Below are 16510 nucleotides of genomic sequence, written 5' to 3'. Positions count from 1 at the left end.
TTATTCTTTATGTTTAGTTCATGTAGTTTATTAAAAAATACATTTCCATGAAAGTAACTGAGTCTGAGTCTTTCCTTCAAGACTATAAACTTGAAACACTTAGATCACCTATGATTCAATATGATTGCAATCTGCTTTTCCTATGCCAAATAGTTTTTAAAAGCAGTACCTTGGAATTTATTTTTATACCCCATTTATCATTTCATGAGTTTTCAGTTTTCCCCCTTTTCTCATTGTTTGTGACTACACAATTTTCAAGATTACTAACTTTTCCAAGGACCACATACGAATATTTCTGTTCAGTGCATTATAAATCTGTCACAATACCTTTCCATTGGTTCTAAGAACACCACCTTGGGAGTGAGGGTTTGTTGGAGAACCTACAAAGTATTCTAGGGCCAAGTTTGTTCTGGGAATTGTATCCCTGAGAATCAACACCTTTTTCTCCACTTATCCAAATTGAGTGCTTCTCAGAGAAAGTGAGATGACTGCTCAGTTTGGACTTTTTCCATCAGGTACTGTACTGAGATGGTGAAATGAGTTTGAACAGACCATGAGGCGTGGCAGAGAACAAGATCTAAAGACTATGATGGCACTGGATGAGATCCAGCTCGTTTTGTAGTGATTTTTGATAGCCTGTCATATTGCTCTTAATTTTGCACCCAACACTGCTTAACATTCCAATTTATGCTAAGCTCCGCCAACACTGACACACTATTCAACAAACTAGGCCATGGAGTTCAGTTTGGACTTTGTTACACCAGGTCTTTAGAAGAGCCCTGATGTCTATACTGGGCAAGCTGAAACCATGACACTAGAACAGCTGGACTGCAGAAGGCATGACTTCAAATAACAAAATAGTGAGTAGCTTGTACACCATACTTACATGGATGCTGGGGACAAGGTGCATGATATTGCTACCTGAGATGAGGATAGGGCATCATAACCAAGTCAGAGACTTCCTGGAGAATATTCCTGTGGAAGCCCTTCAAAGGGAGCACAAATTAAGAGGATTCATGTCCACGATGTTGACTGAATGGTGAGTCAGAGTACCCCAGAAAGTATCCTGCTCTGGAAAGACCAATTGAACTAGTGCAGCTGTAACATACTTGCTTCCTATCCACATAAGCACCAGAATGATTTGAAATAAACACATACAGCTGGAGGCATTTGCAAGACTTGCTTGCAGCTGGTGTACTCACAATAAAACACTAATATTAGGAACACTGTGTGTGGGCAGTGCTTTATAAGGATTCCAGGCACTTGTACTTGGTGCAGGAAACCTAAATTCTATAGTGTAGACAGACAGACAGTCACTGATTTTTATTTCACTGAAATGAACTTGCATTCCACGTGCACATTTTTTTCCAACTAGAAGTTCCATTAGCTCACAAAGAAAGCATGTTAATGATGGTGGCTGTGAAGAAGCCCCTTTAAAAATTAATTTCCCTCTAATTTTTTCCAGAGTATCTCAGCAGCTGCTGTATTCAAAATGTTAGATTATTTTGAAACAATGTTTGCATTTATAAACCAGCCAGATCAAAATCAGATAGCCCAAATTTGGAAGGGGCTAGTCTCTATAATACTCCAGCCTATTAATTTACAGAAGCTATTAATGAAAAATGTTAAAATCATGACATAGGAGCTCTAAAATGACCAATTCAGATGCATCAATGGAGGCATTTGTAAGTCCAATTTCAGCTGCTTTGAAACTAAAAAGGGCTAAGGAGACTAAAACCCAGAATTAGTCTCTTTTTCTCTCCCCATCCTGGAAGAAGATATTTTTTCTTTTGTCTACATGGTTCCAGCAAGAGAAGCCTGAGAGAAAGGCAGAAATGACAGGGAATAAAGATTAGTTTTGGATGAACAAAAAATGAACATCAGTGAGCAAAAAGAAAGAAGAAAGCAAAAAAGCTGCTAAGCAACTAGGAAAAGGAAAAGCTCTTGTAAATTTGGAGCAGGTAGAAAACACTGTTTGACTAAAAGATCTTAATGCTCATTCACCTTATATCAACTCTTTTCTCATTCTTCACTACAGGACAAAGAAAATAACCATTTGCATGAAAAAAGGAGCAAGAGAATTTTGTTAGGAGCATCCCATTTAATTCAAATGTCCTTGGTTATTGAAATAAAAAAATAAGATAGATGGAAGAAACACATACAATAATATAAAAATAAAATTACTTGGAAAACTTTTGAAACTTATTTTTATTAGCTGTCAACTAGTACTTTTTGGCAAGTGTTTGCCTGCTCCTAAGCAGTAAAAAGAGAACATACATTCCACTAGTAGAAAAGGGAAAAGGAGACTCCCATCCAATGCATTTTAGTTTAACTACATCAGCAGAAGGCAAAATTCCTATTTATTCCTAGAATATATACTAGCATAAAACTCCTTTTGAATTTACACTTTACATAAACAATTCAAAGACTAGACAACTGCAAAACTTGTTAAACACTAAGTTTTTCAATGTAACTAATTTAGCAAAATGAAAAGGCCTAATTCAAATTGTTGTTGAGTGCCCTCTTCTGTCAACAAAAATGCAAGTTTTACCAAGACTTTTTTGTGCACGTTTTCAAAGTTTAGATCTAAACAGACATTTGCTAAACAGAGAGCTAGTTTGAAAACATATTGTCCCCAAAGCCATATTTTAAATGCTTAGAACAAATCTTTTGACCCCTTTAATTATAAATTGACTACTGAAATTAGCCTTTTTCATAATTCAAAAACATATTGTTGCTCTGTAAATACAACAGTTTTTTGCAAAGTGCTGATCAACGTATAAAGTTTAAGCCATCTGAATTTCCTTGACAGATAAGATTGTTTAAAAAAAAAAACAAAAAAACCCAGGAGTGAATGTTAATTGCATATCCAGAATGAAAAACAACTTCATACGTGAATTACAGCCGAATAGTAAAATTAAATTACACATAAGGAGGATATGATTAAGTGACAGACCACCCACACATATTAAGCCTCTTTGAGCTTCCTCCTACCCCCAAACTGAGTTTCAGAGATTCAGATTATTGCAGCCCCTGCATTAAATGACTGTTCATTAGTAATGTAACTAGTGTACTCACTTCTCTTTTTAAGTCTAGCACTTCTAAAATACACATTTCCCTTTTCATTTAAAAAAACAGAGACTTTTCTTTAATCCTAAAATGAATCAGCAAAAAGAAACTAGTTTGAGACTTTAAAAAAACAAAGCCTAGTAATATATATTGCCATTATCTTCAAAATTTGTGTGTTCTGACTAGCAAGAGATTAAGAGAAGAGAAAACAAAATGAAGCTCTAAAAAAACAAAGCCTAGTAATATATATTGCCATTATCTTCAAAATTTGTGTGTTCTGACTAGCAAGAGATTAAGAGAAGAGAAAACAAAATGAAGCTCCAAAAAGTCTCTGAAGTTATATATTCTATAAATACTGTATATAGTATTAAGTTTTTATCTGGTAATTAATAATAAGCCATCGGTAATCTGAATTGCTGGCTGAATATCCAAACCACAGAAAATCATCTAAACTATACACCTTGGAAACAACTGTGACAATTAACAGATACCTTTCTAAGTTTAAAAAGGCACTCTTATTTCATGGATACAAGAGCATTACAGTTTGAAGAAAATTAAGTAACTGCCAATATGACAAAAAAGGAATAAAAACAAAACCCACTAGATAAACATCTTTACAACTAGTGTACAGTTCCCACACATGTAAAACTTTATGTTACTCAACCTATATTTGAAAATACATCTATATAAACAGTGTATTGATTACATTCTCATTAGAGCTCATACAGAAAGTCAACTCATTAAGTACTTACAAACTTTATCTTGTTAAAAGTCTAACTTCTTAGAAATACTTTGTATTGCATTAACAAAATTCCTTAGCTTTGAAAACTATCCTTTAATGCATATTCCTGCTTTCTGCTCATTTTAGATAAACAAAACTTTATACTTACAGACACTTGACTAACAGTAAAAGCTTTCTCCATGTATAAATAGTGCCTGAGTAATGTTTCTCTCATTGTTACAAAACAGTCCCCTTAACTTTACTGTTAAGCGCTTTCTGAAGTTGAACACATATTTACTTCTTGAGAGGCTAATAAAATACATGAAGCTCTTCAACCTATTGTCCTTAATACCACCTCTCTCATTCTCCTCCTCCTCAATGCATTCCCCGCCCTGACTCAGTACTGGTTCTGTATAAATGCCTGTCTAAAGAACAAACTGCCTGTGCTCAAGCTTTTAAAACATTGTTTAGGCAAGTTATACATAATAATAACGTTTCTGTCAAGATAAGATGCCACTGGAGAAGCTTCTACTGCAAAATGCATTTAATGGAGGCCTAAGAGACTCAGTTTTAACGTGTATGTCCAAACTTGTTTAGGTATTGAGTCAACTATTTTCCTTTCCAAATTAAACATTTTGTTTTTAATAAATTCCTCTTAAATGAACATTATATGTATGAAACAGATCATTCAACTTGTATTTTAAATATTTTGTTTCAGATACAAATTAACATTAAATTGAAAAAGGACACAAAATTGATACAACTAAACTTAGAGAAACTTTCTTTCTGTTTCTGGGCATGCAGCTGCATGTTTCTTCACAACTGCAATCATGTGCGCATATTATGCCATTTACTTCATCTTGCCTTTCTGCTCTCTGTCCTTCTGAGTAAGGAAGGTATTGAAATTTACAAGAAACCTGTTCCAGGTGAAATAGTATTCTTGTAAATTTCAATACCACACCTGCTCATCAGAACGTAGCAGACAAGCAGGGCAGAGATACATGTGTAATATCATAAAGGAACCCAAACATGGTTTACACAGCTAAGAAACTAGGATTTCATCTCTTTTTCAGCATTTGGTTTGGAGACACACACTAAGCAAAGGGGGGGTGGTTTTTTCTTTATCAAGAAAACAGATAAAATGTATTTGGTGATCTCAGATTAACTTCTAACTAACAGGTGTCCATATGGTAGAAAACTTAGGTGGCACCTTTCTAGTAATCCCACTTGACTAACTAGCTAGCAAATGGATTGTAGAGACTGAATAGCACCAGCTTTTAGCAGAATCCCCATTCAGTGAAATGTGGAGCAGAGTATCAGAACAGTGTGAGGGAAGCTTGCACTGCTGTTGCCTGTGCAGTACCTATTCTGTGAATAAACAGAAGAATTGCATCTCTAGAGATGGCAATCCAACACATTTAATAAAATCTTAATTCACTAAAACATGCACCAAGCCTCTAGGAGTCTGTCTGACAGCAACATCATGTGGGGAAGAAGCTCAATCACCCACCTACATGGTGGCCAATCAAAAGCCATGAGAAAAAGACACATCAGCCAGAAGCAGAAACAGTAGAATAGAAAGGGAAGGGGAACAGGAACACTAGGCTAGCAAGTGACTTCTTCCCCCATCCCTGGACCTGAACAAGGGCTGGCTCTGGCTTTTTTGCGGCCTCAAGTTAAAAAAAAAAAAAAAAAAAAAAAGGGTGGGGCCACCGAAGCAGCACAGTGGGCGGGGGGGAGCGGCAAAGCGGGAAGGGGGGGAACACGGCACGGCTGGAGTGGCAAAGCGGGGAGGTGAACACGCCGTGGCTGGAGCGGCAAAGGGGAGGGGAACACGGCGCGGCTGGAGTGGCAAAGTGGGGGGACGGGGGGAGAAACAACAGAGCGGCCAGCAAAACAGGGAAAAACAAAACAAAAAGGGGACTCCCTGTGCTGCAGAGTGCGCGCCCGGTCTAATGGGGGGAAGGGGAGAGAGCGAGGTGGGAGACAGAGAAGAGGGACGGCCAGCACTTCAGTGGGGCGCTCACCACGCGGCCCCAACTGCCGCGCCACCTGCTGGGAGGGCTCCGCTCCGGTCGGCGAGGAGGGAAGGATGCAGACTGCCCTGCCGAGGTTGCTGCAGGGTGCTCCCCTCCTCCGCCCCCTACAGGACGGCCGGAGCAGCGAACAAAAAAAAAAAAAGCAGCCGTGCCGTCCTAAGTTTGGGCGGAATGCGCCCAGTAGAATCTGCTGCCCCAAGCACGAGCTTGCTCAGCTGGTGCCTGGAGCCAACCCTGACCTGAACTGCATGGATGATTCACTGACCAAAAACACTTCACTGAAACGGGGTTAAGGTTGCCTGGTGACATCCTGTCCTCTTCCAAAATGCTGATTTCAGAAATACTCAAACTTTTGAAAACCAGGAAATACAGAATTAAGATACATGCATATGCAATGCAACCTTAACTCTGACCCACTGGAGCTGGCAGTAGCCACTCGGAGTTATCTGCCTGCACCCCAGGTACATTCACTGTGTTAGGCTGAGCAGTATTAAATGGTAGATGGATTATCTAGAGTACGTTAGCAGAGATGTGCAAAGGATAAGAGGCAATTGGGGTGGGGGGTCATGCCCTTCTAATGGGGGCGGTGGTACATCCGCTTCCCGGACACTTGAGAGACTCAGTATGCCTCATTTCAGCACTGCTTTCAGTAGGTTGTGTTAGTAGCAGGGCACAAGTGTCTTCATGCTATGGGGATTGTCAGCTGTTAGCTGGGAAATGAGTGTGGACTGTCGGTTTTATGATGGGAAAGGGAAATTATAGTTTTCGATGGCATCATGTGCATAAAGGTGAAAGGGCTGGAAGATTTAGCAGATTTTTTTTTAGTGAGGTAAGCTAAATTGCAGCAGATGTAAGGCGCTCTTATTCAGTACAATGCAAAGGCAAAGTACAAGTATGTGTGTTACGGGCATATTGGAGCATCGCTCAAAGAGGGCTGAGCTAAGGGTGTGTGGGCATGTACCTTAACTCTGTATTTCCTGGTTTTCAGAAGTTTGAGTTTTGCTGAATTCAACATTCTGGAAGGGACAGGATATCACCAGACAACTTTAACTCTGCGCTAATTAATCAATTAATGTCCTAGATGGGTGCCATTAGTGTTTTTAAACTGACAGAGAAACGTTGTTGGTGAGCATTAGTGTTCACTTAGGTAGTTTCAATTATCATGTAGGTTTGCAGTGATGCCCAGCTCCTCAGTAGGTTGTGACTCTTGACAGTTTTAACACCATGGGGGCCAGGAGCTTGCTTTTACCCAACTGCACTGCAGAACAAATCTCAATTAATTTGTTTGAGGGGTGGAGGGGCATAAATTGGTTTGAATTCAGAGAAGGGGAAATATAGAGAGGACTCTGTGGAAAAGGTTGATAGTCTCAATATAATAGCAATAAGTAAAGGCAAAGGGACTGGAGAGTAACAGAGAAAGGTCAATTAAAAATTGAGTGAGGTTAGAAGGAAATAATGAGAAAAGAGGTGATGATTAAAGGAAAAAACATAAGATGAGCAATAGTTCAAAACAAAAAAAGGAGCAATAAGTAAATTAAAATCAGACAAGAGTTAAGATTTAAATAGGAAAAAATGAGAAATCATGAAATAAAAGTAATTAACTAGTCAAACAGGCAAGGAGTAATATAAAAATCGAAGAGCAAAAGTAAAGCACAAAAAAAATCTTGCTTACATCTTCCACTACTGTCCTGGTATAATTCCCCACTCTGAACCTTAGTGTCCAAAAGATGGGGTACCAGCATGAATTCCTCTAAGCTCAATTACCAGCTTAGTACTTGTGGCGCTGCCACCAACCAGGAATTCCAGTGCCTGGTACACTCTGGTCCCCCCCAAAACCTTGCCCGGGGACCCCCAAGACCCAGATCCTCTGGATCTCAACACAAAGAAAGTAAACCCTTTCCCTCAATGGTGCCTCTCCCAGGCTTCCCCTCCCTGGGTTACCCTGGAAGATCACTGTGATTCAAACTCCTTGAACCTTAAAACAGAGAGGAAAATTCACCTTCCCCCCTCCTTCACTCTCCCTCTCCCAGACTCTCCCCGAGAGAGAAAGTAATCCTAACACAGAGAGAAAATTCATCTCTCTCTCTCTCCCCCTTCCCTCTTTTCTCCCCACCAATTCCCTGGTGAATCCCGACCCAGTCCCCTGGGGTCTCACCAGAATAAAAAAACAATCAGGTTCTTAAACAAGAAAAGCTTTTAATTAAAGAAAGAAAAAAACAGTAAAAATTATCTTTGTAAATTTAAGATGGAATATGTTACAAGATCTTTCAGCTACAGACACTGGGAATACCCTCCCAGCCTAAGTATACAAATACAAATTAAAATCCTTTCAGCAAAATACCAGTTTGAACTCCTTCCAGCCAAATACACATTTGCAAATAAAGAAAACAAAAACATAAGCCTAACTCGCCTTATCACCTAGTACTTACTATTTTGAATCTATAAGAACCTGTATCAGGGAGATTGGAGAGAAACCTGGTTGCACGTCTGGTCACTCTCAGAACCCAGAGAGAACAACCACCAAAAACTAACAGCACACACAAAAACTTCCCTCCCTCAAGATATGAAAGTATCCTGTCCCCTGATTGGTCCTCTGGCCAGGTGACAGCCAGGCTCACTGATCTTGTTAACCCTTTACAGGCAAAAGAGATATGAAGTACTTTTGTTCTATTAACTCTTACTTATCTGTTTATGACAACTACTTTTATATCTTTAAATGTTGTTTATTTTGGGCCCAATCTTGCAAATGTTCACTACATGGCATTGAACTTACTATTGTGAGCAGCCACTGAGACTACTTGTGGAAATATGCATTTTCAAGACTGGGCCTTTTTGAATGTAACAGTCTTAAGTGTATGAAGCAGCTTGCACACTTTTTGAGATTATATAAATAATAAATGTTTGCATCAAATGCAGAACGGTATTTTTAAGGTAGGTAAAATTTGCTGCCCAGCAACTCTCTGTGTCTCTTTAATCTATTATTGAAAATTACAAAATATTTGATGTATCAAAACAAACTTATTCAGTGAATATTAGAGAATAGTGGTTAGCGACAACAGCTCTAACTCAGGAAATCACTTAAGCATGTGCTTAAGTCATTCATGTACAGTAAAGCACTTAAGCATGTACTAATATCCAATGGACTTAAATAGACTTTAAACCCATGCTTGGGTGTTTTCATGAATAGAGATGCTTTCCAGAACTGGGCTTACAGGCAAAACCAGGAGTTACAGTTCTGTCAGAAGGGGGATCTTTTCCACAAGATCAGAAAGTAGCCTTAAATTTTAAGCAGGGTGAAGTCCTAGTTTTGCTAATTACTCTAGATATGGCTATATTACTAGATGTTCTGGAGGCTTTCCGCATGTTGTAAATTATGGTTATGACACTGCATCTCATATTCTTCATGGTGATATTATGGTGATATGGTTATAGCATAATTATGATGCATTTTATACAAGACAGGTTATGTGAGATGTCATTCAAAAGGTTATGATTTGCTGAATATGATTATCCTATTATTTTTGTATCTGAAGTTATAAATACTATGCATCCATACTTCAAATGTAGTTACACCTGCATAACACCTACTAAACAAGATGCTTTCTATCTAAATAGCTAGTTGAAAAGGGCCTATTCAGGGTAATGGGCCTTTAGAAAGAACAATAGTCCTTAGGAGAAGCTCATCTCCCACCTGGTGAGCCTTCCTGAAAATGCTACAGACAGCCTGTGAGTGATGGCTACTATGACTCTACAAGGATATGATGCTTTACTCAGGGCTTGTCTACATCACAAAGTTGCAGTTGCAGCGCTGGTGAGGGGGTTGCAGCACTGCAACTTAGGAGGTGTACACATCTGCAAGGCATCACCAGCGCTGCAACTCCCTGTTTGCAGCGCTGGCCGTACTCCCGTTTTGTCTCGGGTGTAGAGGATCCAGCGCTGGTGATCCAGCGCTGGTAATCAAGTGTAGACACTTACCAGCGCTTTTCTTGACCTTCGTGGAATAAGCAGGTATCCCAGCATACCTGAGGAAACCTCTCTGGTAATCAAGCAGGTCTCCTTCCCCGCGGTTTTCTCCGGTGTTCTCCGAATCCCCCCCCCCAAGCGGGTCTCCTTCCCCGCGGTTTGCAGGGGGGTTCGGGGAACGCGAGAGCAAACCGCGGGGAAGCAGGTCTCCTTCCCCGGTTTGCTCCAGTATTCCCCGAACCCCCGTGCAAGCAGGTCTCCTTCCCCACGGTGTGCTCTCGCGTTCCCCGAACCCCCTCCATGCAAGCAGGTCTCCTTCCCCGCAGTGTGCTCTCGCGTTCCCCGAACCCCCGTGCAAGCAGGTCTCCTTCCCTGCGGTTTGCAGGGGGGTTCGGGGAACGCGAGAGCAAACCATGGGGAAGGAGACCTGCTTGCACGGGGGTTCGGGGAACGTGAGAGCAAACCGCGGGGAAGGAGACCTGCTTGCTCGAGGGTTCGGGGAACGCGAGAGCAAACCGCGGGGAAGGAGACCTGCTTGCTCGGGGGTTCGGGGAACACTGGAGCAAACCGGGGAAGGGGACCTGCCTCCCCGCGGTTTGCTCTCGCGTTCCCCGAATCCCCCTTGAAGCCGCCCAACAGCGCTGCAGTGTGGCCACATCTAACACCACTTGCAGCGCTGGTTGCTGTAAGTGTGGCCACTCTGCAGCGCTGGCCCTATACAGCTGTACTAATACAGCTGTAACAACCAGCGCTGCAAAATTGTAGATGTAGACATACTCTCAATCTTGGGATGTCCTGTGGCACGTTATAGACTAACAGATGTATTGGAGCATAAGCTTTTGTGGGTGAATACCCCACTTCTTCAGACGCATGACATTTCTGACATAAACCTAGTTCCTCAAGATTTATCAGTTGTTATTAAAAGAAATTATCAGGCGACAGTCTTTTTTAAATTTTGGTTTTACAAATTTTTTATGATCAGTTCAATCATTTTTATTTAGAAATTGGAAAAATACACTCATTATTTAGCATATTGGATTTTTGAAACAATTTGTAGGCTATAAGCTGCTTAACATTCTAACATGAAATTTTGCAAGGAATTACTTCCTCAAAGGGACAGTTTCCTTCTAAACACATGCATCCTGGAGAGGAGAACATGGCTGTGCAGATGGTGTTGATGGGAGGGCTTTGGCCTCCTTGACCTTGGGATGCTGTTCTGGGAAGGAGGTGACATGATGTTAGTAGTCCACTACAGACCACCAAATTATAACAGTCTTCAAATACATTATCAAGAGGACGGTGATCAATTGTTCTCTGTATCCAATGAAGGTAGGACAAGAAGTAATCGGCTTCATCTGCAGTAATGGAAACTTAAGTTAAAAAGTTTTTTCTACTGTCTAACTGCACGGATAGGTAAGCACTGGAATAAGCTTCCAAGGGAGGCTGTGGAATTCCCATAATTGGAGGCTTTTAAAAACAAGTTAGACAAAAATATCTGTCAAGGATAGTCTAGGTACACTTGATTCTTCCTCAATGTGGGGGGCTGGACTAGATGACCTCTTGAGTTCCCTTCCAGCCCTACATTTCTATGAAACATATCCTTTTATGTACATTTTTATCTTCACTCTTGGAAGCCTTTACATGTTTCATTATACAATGACTTCCCAAGAAGGGATACTAGAAGGAACACATTTAGGCTTGGTTCAAGAATGTGGATTGGAGACAATGCAGTGAGAGGCCTCCAAAACAGCCTTATAGAGATCAGTCCTAAACTTAAGAGGGAAGCAATTTTTTGTCACAATTTGTAATGGAAGCAGGAGGGAAGGAGAGAAAAAACAAAGCAAATAATGTAGACATAGATCTTGACCTACAAGATTAGTCCTTAACTAATTTTTCTTAAGTTGATTGTGTAGCACCAATTGAAGAGTAACACTGACAGACCCCAGTCATCAGTGGGTGGGATTGAATTTGGGAGCTCTAGAGCTTAGTGCATGAGCCGCTACTGCATGAGCTAACAGCAGTTTTACAAGGATGGCTTTTTATAAGTATGACTTTTAGCTCATGCAGTAGAGGCTCATGCACTAAACTCCAGAGGTCCTAGGTTTGATCCCGCCCACCGATGATCGGGGTATGTTGGTGTCACAGAAGCACCACCCACTGAGTTCACATTAGCCACACTCAATCAGTTTAAAATTTTGCCCTGCATCTATACTGTGTCTGCCTTACAGGATCTGAGAGTCAGGCTGTAGTCTGTCACAGATGTAATTTTTGTTGTCAGAGATGACAGCTGCCTTAGTTCGCTAGCTAGTCTCCTCTTCATCCTATGCCAAGCTCCCTTCAGCCACTGCACATGCTTCTCTTCAGTAAACTACTGGTCATGTCTCACTCCCTCTACACTATTCTAAACTAGCAATCCATCTCTAGACTGCCAGCTGCAAGTTGCCATTTGATGAGCCACTTATTTTATCTAGCTGCTTAATAAACCAAATCCCAATCCTGACAACCCACATGAGTACTCCCACTGACTATTTTTCACGCCTTATAAAACCGCTAGGCCAACCAAGTGATGTCAGAGTGAGATGGATTCTATTCTGGCTTCAACAAAATTAAGTATATTTCAAAATCTTTACTGTCAAATATGCATTGCCAAAGAAGAACACAGCTCAACTCACAAATTCCATGCTGAGTTTTCAAATCTATTAGAAGAAAAATATTTTTATTTGTAAATTGGGTAGAGTTTGTTCCAGAAGTCATTGAAAAAAAAAACCAATAAATAGAGAACCTTGTGCAACTTTTTTCACTGTCACTTTTCAAGAAGAAAAAAAACTATTTACATCAGTCATTTTAATGTGTAAAGGCCTGGTATAATTTTTTTATTGACAATATCTTAGGTTAATTTACATAATGTACTGAGGTCTTCATCATTCATGAGGAGGGCTCTGAGCTTATATTCATGCCTATAAAACTGTATATTCTTTACCAGTGCTAAAGTCCAATTTAGTAACCCAATCCATAATTAAAAGCAGAAACTTATTTTAAGTTACACAGCCATAAAATTGTATACAGTATTTTTCATAAAAAGCGCCAAAACATTTATCAGATTAACTCTATAAAGTCTTAGGGTGAAAACCTAGCTTCCAAGTCAATGGGAGTTTTGCTGCTGACTTTTATAGGGACAGGATTTCACTCTGCATGTACAAGTCTAATACAAGTAGAAAGGGGAACATGGTACAGGAAAGCAGATTACAGTAAAAGGGGTGTGGTATACCTAGATGACTAATGTACTATTCCAAAAGGAATCTATTATATGCTGAAGAAATTCTTACTAGTACTTTTTCATGTGCCTACATTTTTCTTTAGATTATACTGATCGCTCTGTGTTAGTGTTTTGTCTTTTGTCTTAACAAGCTAGATATGGCAACTAGTTTGAAGGAAGCATATTTAGAGGAAACTTTTTATAGGGCTGTCAAGCAATTGAAAATTAATCGTGATTAATCACACTGTTAAACAATAATAGATAGGGGGACCAGACGTCCCAATATTTCATGGTTTCCTTTTTTTTTTTTTTTTTGCTCTGCCAGCAGCACTTGGCACTTCCCCCCTCCCGTGTTCCCCATCCCCCCATGTGTCCCAATATTTTCTTCCTTTCATCTGGTCACCCTGATAATAGAATACCATTTATTTAAATATTTTGGATGTTTTCTACATTTTCAAATATATTAACTTCAATTACAACACAGAATACAAAGTGTACAGTGCTCACTTCATATTTATTATTACAAATATTTGCACTGTAAAAAAATAGTATTTTTCAGTTTACCTCATACAAGTACTTCAATGCAATTTCTTGCCATGAAAGTTTAACTTACAAATGTAGAATTATCTACAATAAACTGCATTCAAAAATAAAACAATGTAAAACTTTAGAGCCTACAGGTCCACTCTGTCCTACTTCCTGTCCAGCCAATCACTAACACAAACAAGTTTGTTTACATATGCAGGAGATAATGCTGCCCACTTCTTGTTTACAATGTCACCTGGAAGTAAGAATAGGCATTTGCATAGCATTGTTGTAGCCGGCATCGTAAGATATTTACATGCTAAATGCGCTAAAGATTTCAATCACCATTCCAGAGGACAAGCATCTATACTGATGATGGATTCTGCTTGATAACAATCCAAAGCAGTGTGGACTGATGCATGTTCACTTTCATCATCTGAGTCAGATGCCACCAGCAGAAGGCTAGTGGTTTTTTGGGGGTTTTTTGGGGTGGTTTGGGTTCTGCACTTTCCACATCGGAGGGTTGCTCTTTTAAGACTTCTGAAAGCATGCTCCACACCTCATCCCTCAGATTTTGGAAGGCACTTCAGATTCTTAAACCTTGGGTTAAGTGCTATAGCTATCTTTAGAAATCTCACAATGGTACCTTTGCGTTTTGTCAAATTTCCAGTGAAAATGTTCTTAAAAACAAACAACATGTGCTGGGTCATCATCAGAGACTGCTATAACATGAAATAAATGGCAGAATGTGAGTCAAACAGAGCAGGGGACAAACCATTCTCCCCCAAGGAGGTCAGTCAAAAATGTAATTAACATTTTTTTTTTATAACGCTCATCATCAGTATGGAAGCATGTTCTCTGGAATGGTAACCAAAGCGTGAAGGGGCATACAAATCTTTTGCATATCTAGTATGTGAATACCTTGCAATACCAGCTACAAAAGTGCCATGCAAATGAGTGTTCTCACTTTCCTGTGACACTGTAAATAAGAAGTCGACAACATTATCTCCAGTCAATGTAAACAAACTTGTTTGTCTTAGTGATTTGGCTGAACAAGAGGTAGGACTAAGTGGACTTGTAGGCTCTCAAGTTTTACATTGTTTTGTTTTTGAGTGCAGTTATGGAACCAAAAAAAAAAAAATCTACATTTGTAAGTTGCACTTTCACAATAAAGAGATTTCACTGCAGTACTTGTATGAGGTGAATTGAAAAATATTTCTTTTGTTTATATTTTTATTACAACTATTTGCAGTGTAAAAATGATAAAGTGAGCACTATACATTTTATATTCTGTTGTAAATGAAATCAATATATTTTAAAATGTAGAAAAACATCCAAAAGTATTTAATAAATTTCAATTGGTTTTCTATTTGCTTAACAGTACAATTAAAACTGAGATTTTTTTAATCATGATTAATTTTTTTGAGTTAATCGTGTGAGTTAACTATGATTAATCAACAGCCCTACTTTTTTATTAATTTCCTTAATTTGTGTTTCTGATGAGTGCATTAGTTGGCTTCTCAAATGTATATTATTGTGCTGCTTAAACTAGTCTCTTAGCCATGTGTTCAGCTTTTGTTCCAAAGCAACTGACGTTTTGAACCTGTTCTGTATTTTAAATTTTTTCTTCTTGATGGTGAACATATAGTTTGTTATATCTTCTATTTAGAAAGACAATTTTTACTTGTGATATCAATCAAAGAGAAATGTCCTTTTCTTCAGGATCTCAGCTTTGGCCATTTGTTTCCTGTGGAAAATGGCTCAATCTTACAAACTGTGAGCCAATTCCTGCAAGATGAGGAGTGCCAGCTGAGGGTGCACATCACCTTGCAAAGGGTGACCATTTGAGTTTAAGATATTTAAAGTGTAAACACCACTAATTTTAAGGTTACTTTCACTAAACTTAGGAGAGGCAATTGAGAAAAAGGCAGGTAGGATCTGGTTGACTGACTGGGGTGTTGCTCTCGGGCGCACCCTAAAACGATTGCTTCTGGCCCTCTGGGTGTTTGCCGGCCTCAGGCTGGGCTGGTGAGCAGGAAGAAGAAGGGCGATGACAATTAAAACTAACATCTCTTCTCATTGTAGATCCCTGACAGGGTTGACAGGGTCTTGGCAGTGGCTGGAAAAAATTCCTGGCTGACTGTGGCGTGTGTATGCCCAACGAGCAAAAGGGTAGCCCTAGTGTCCTTCAACCCGTGCAGCCTGGCATTTGTTTGATCTCAGAACAGACCAACTCCATCAAAGAGAAGGTCCTGGATCGAGGCCTGCATCTCCTGGAAGAGGCCTGCTGTTTGGACCCAGGAGCTGCATGACCACTGCAGATGCGACCACTCTTGCCGCTTCGTCCGCCTCGTCCCATGCCATCTGCAGGGAATATCTGGCCACCACAGTATCCTCCTCCACCAGGATGCCAAACTCTTGGGCCAGACCTTGAGGGAGGGATTCCTGGAATTTTTTAAGGCCATCTAAGAGATTAAAATTGTACTGCTTGACGGTTTGCCACCTGAAATTGCAGGCTGGTGGTTGAACAATTTTTTCTCCCAAATAAATCGAGTTTTTTGGACTCTTTGTTTTTGGGAGTCAAGGAAGTGGGGACCCGCTTGTCTTTCTTCTTGGCCACAGACACAACCAACGAGCCCGGGGGTGGGTGGCTATAATGGTATTCAAAAGCTTTGGTCAGCACGAAGTACTTTTTTCTCAGCCCATTTCAAAGTGAGACGGATGGAGGAAGAGGTCTGCCACAAGGCCTTGGCTATTTTGAGGACCCCCTCTTGTCCAGGCAGACCCAACCAGCCCCCTTTCTTATTATCCCACGAAAATCAAATTTCTAGATGTCTTTTTGTGAAGACCTGTCTGCTAAGATATTGCTAGCAATTACTATACATAATGCTTGGACAGAATTTGTCTCTGATTTTTAAGGAGATAATGAACTATATT

At 40.0% G+C, this 16510-nt stretch overlaps 1 protein-coding gene across 3 annotated transcripts in view; it reads right to left on the bottom strand.

Annotated features, from left to right (window-relative positions):
• Window positions 1-16510, bottom strand: part of RGS12 (regulator of G protein signaling 12) — a 168036-nt gene that overhangs the window by 109215 nt on the left and 42311 nt on the right. The window contains exon 1 of one of the 3 annotated variants that reach the window (XM_030563836.1): window positions 3960-4049. The exons of the other annotated variants lie outside the window; for them this stretch is intronic. Coding sequence (XP_030419696.1) covers window positions 3960-4025 — 66 coding nt within the window. The 5' untranslated portion in view covers window positions 4026-4049. Of the gene's footprint in view, window positions 1-3959; window positions 4050-16510 lie in introns of those variants that run through there. 3 annotated transcript variants of the gene reach the window in all.

This window comes from Gopherus evgoodei, chromosome 5 (assembly GCF_007399415.2).
Source record: "Gopherus evgoodei ecotype Sinaloan lineage chromosome 5, rGopEvg1_v1.p, whole genome shotgun sequence".
NCBI lineage: Eukaryota > Metazoa > Chordata > Testudines > Testudinidae > Gopherus > Gopherus evgoodei.
Note: the sequence above shows the minus strand (reverse complement) of the source record. Positions and strands in the feature narration are given on the sequence as shown.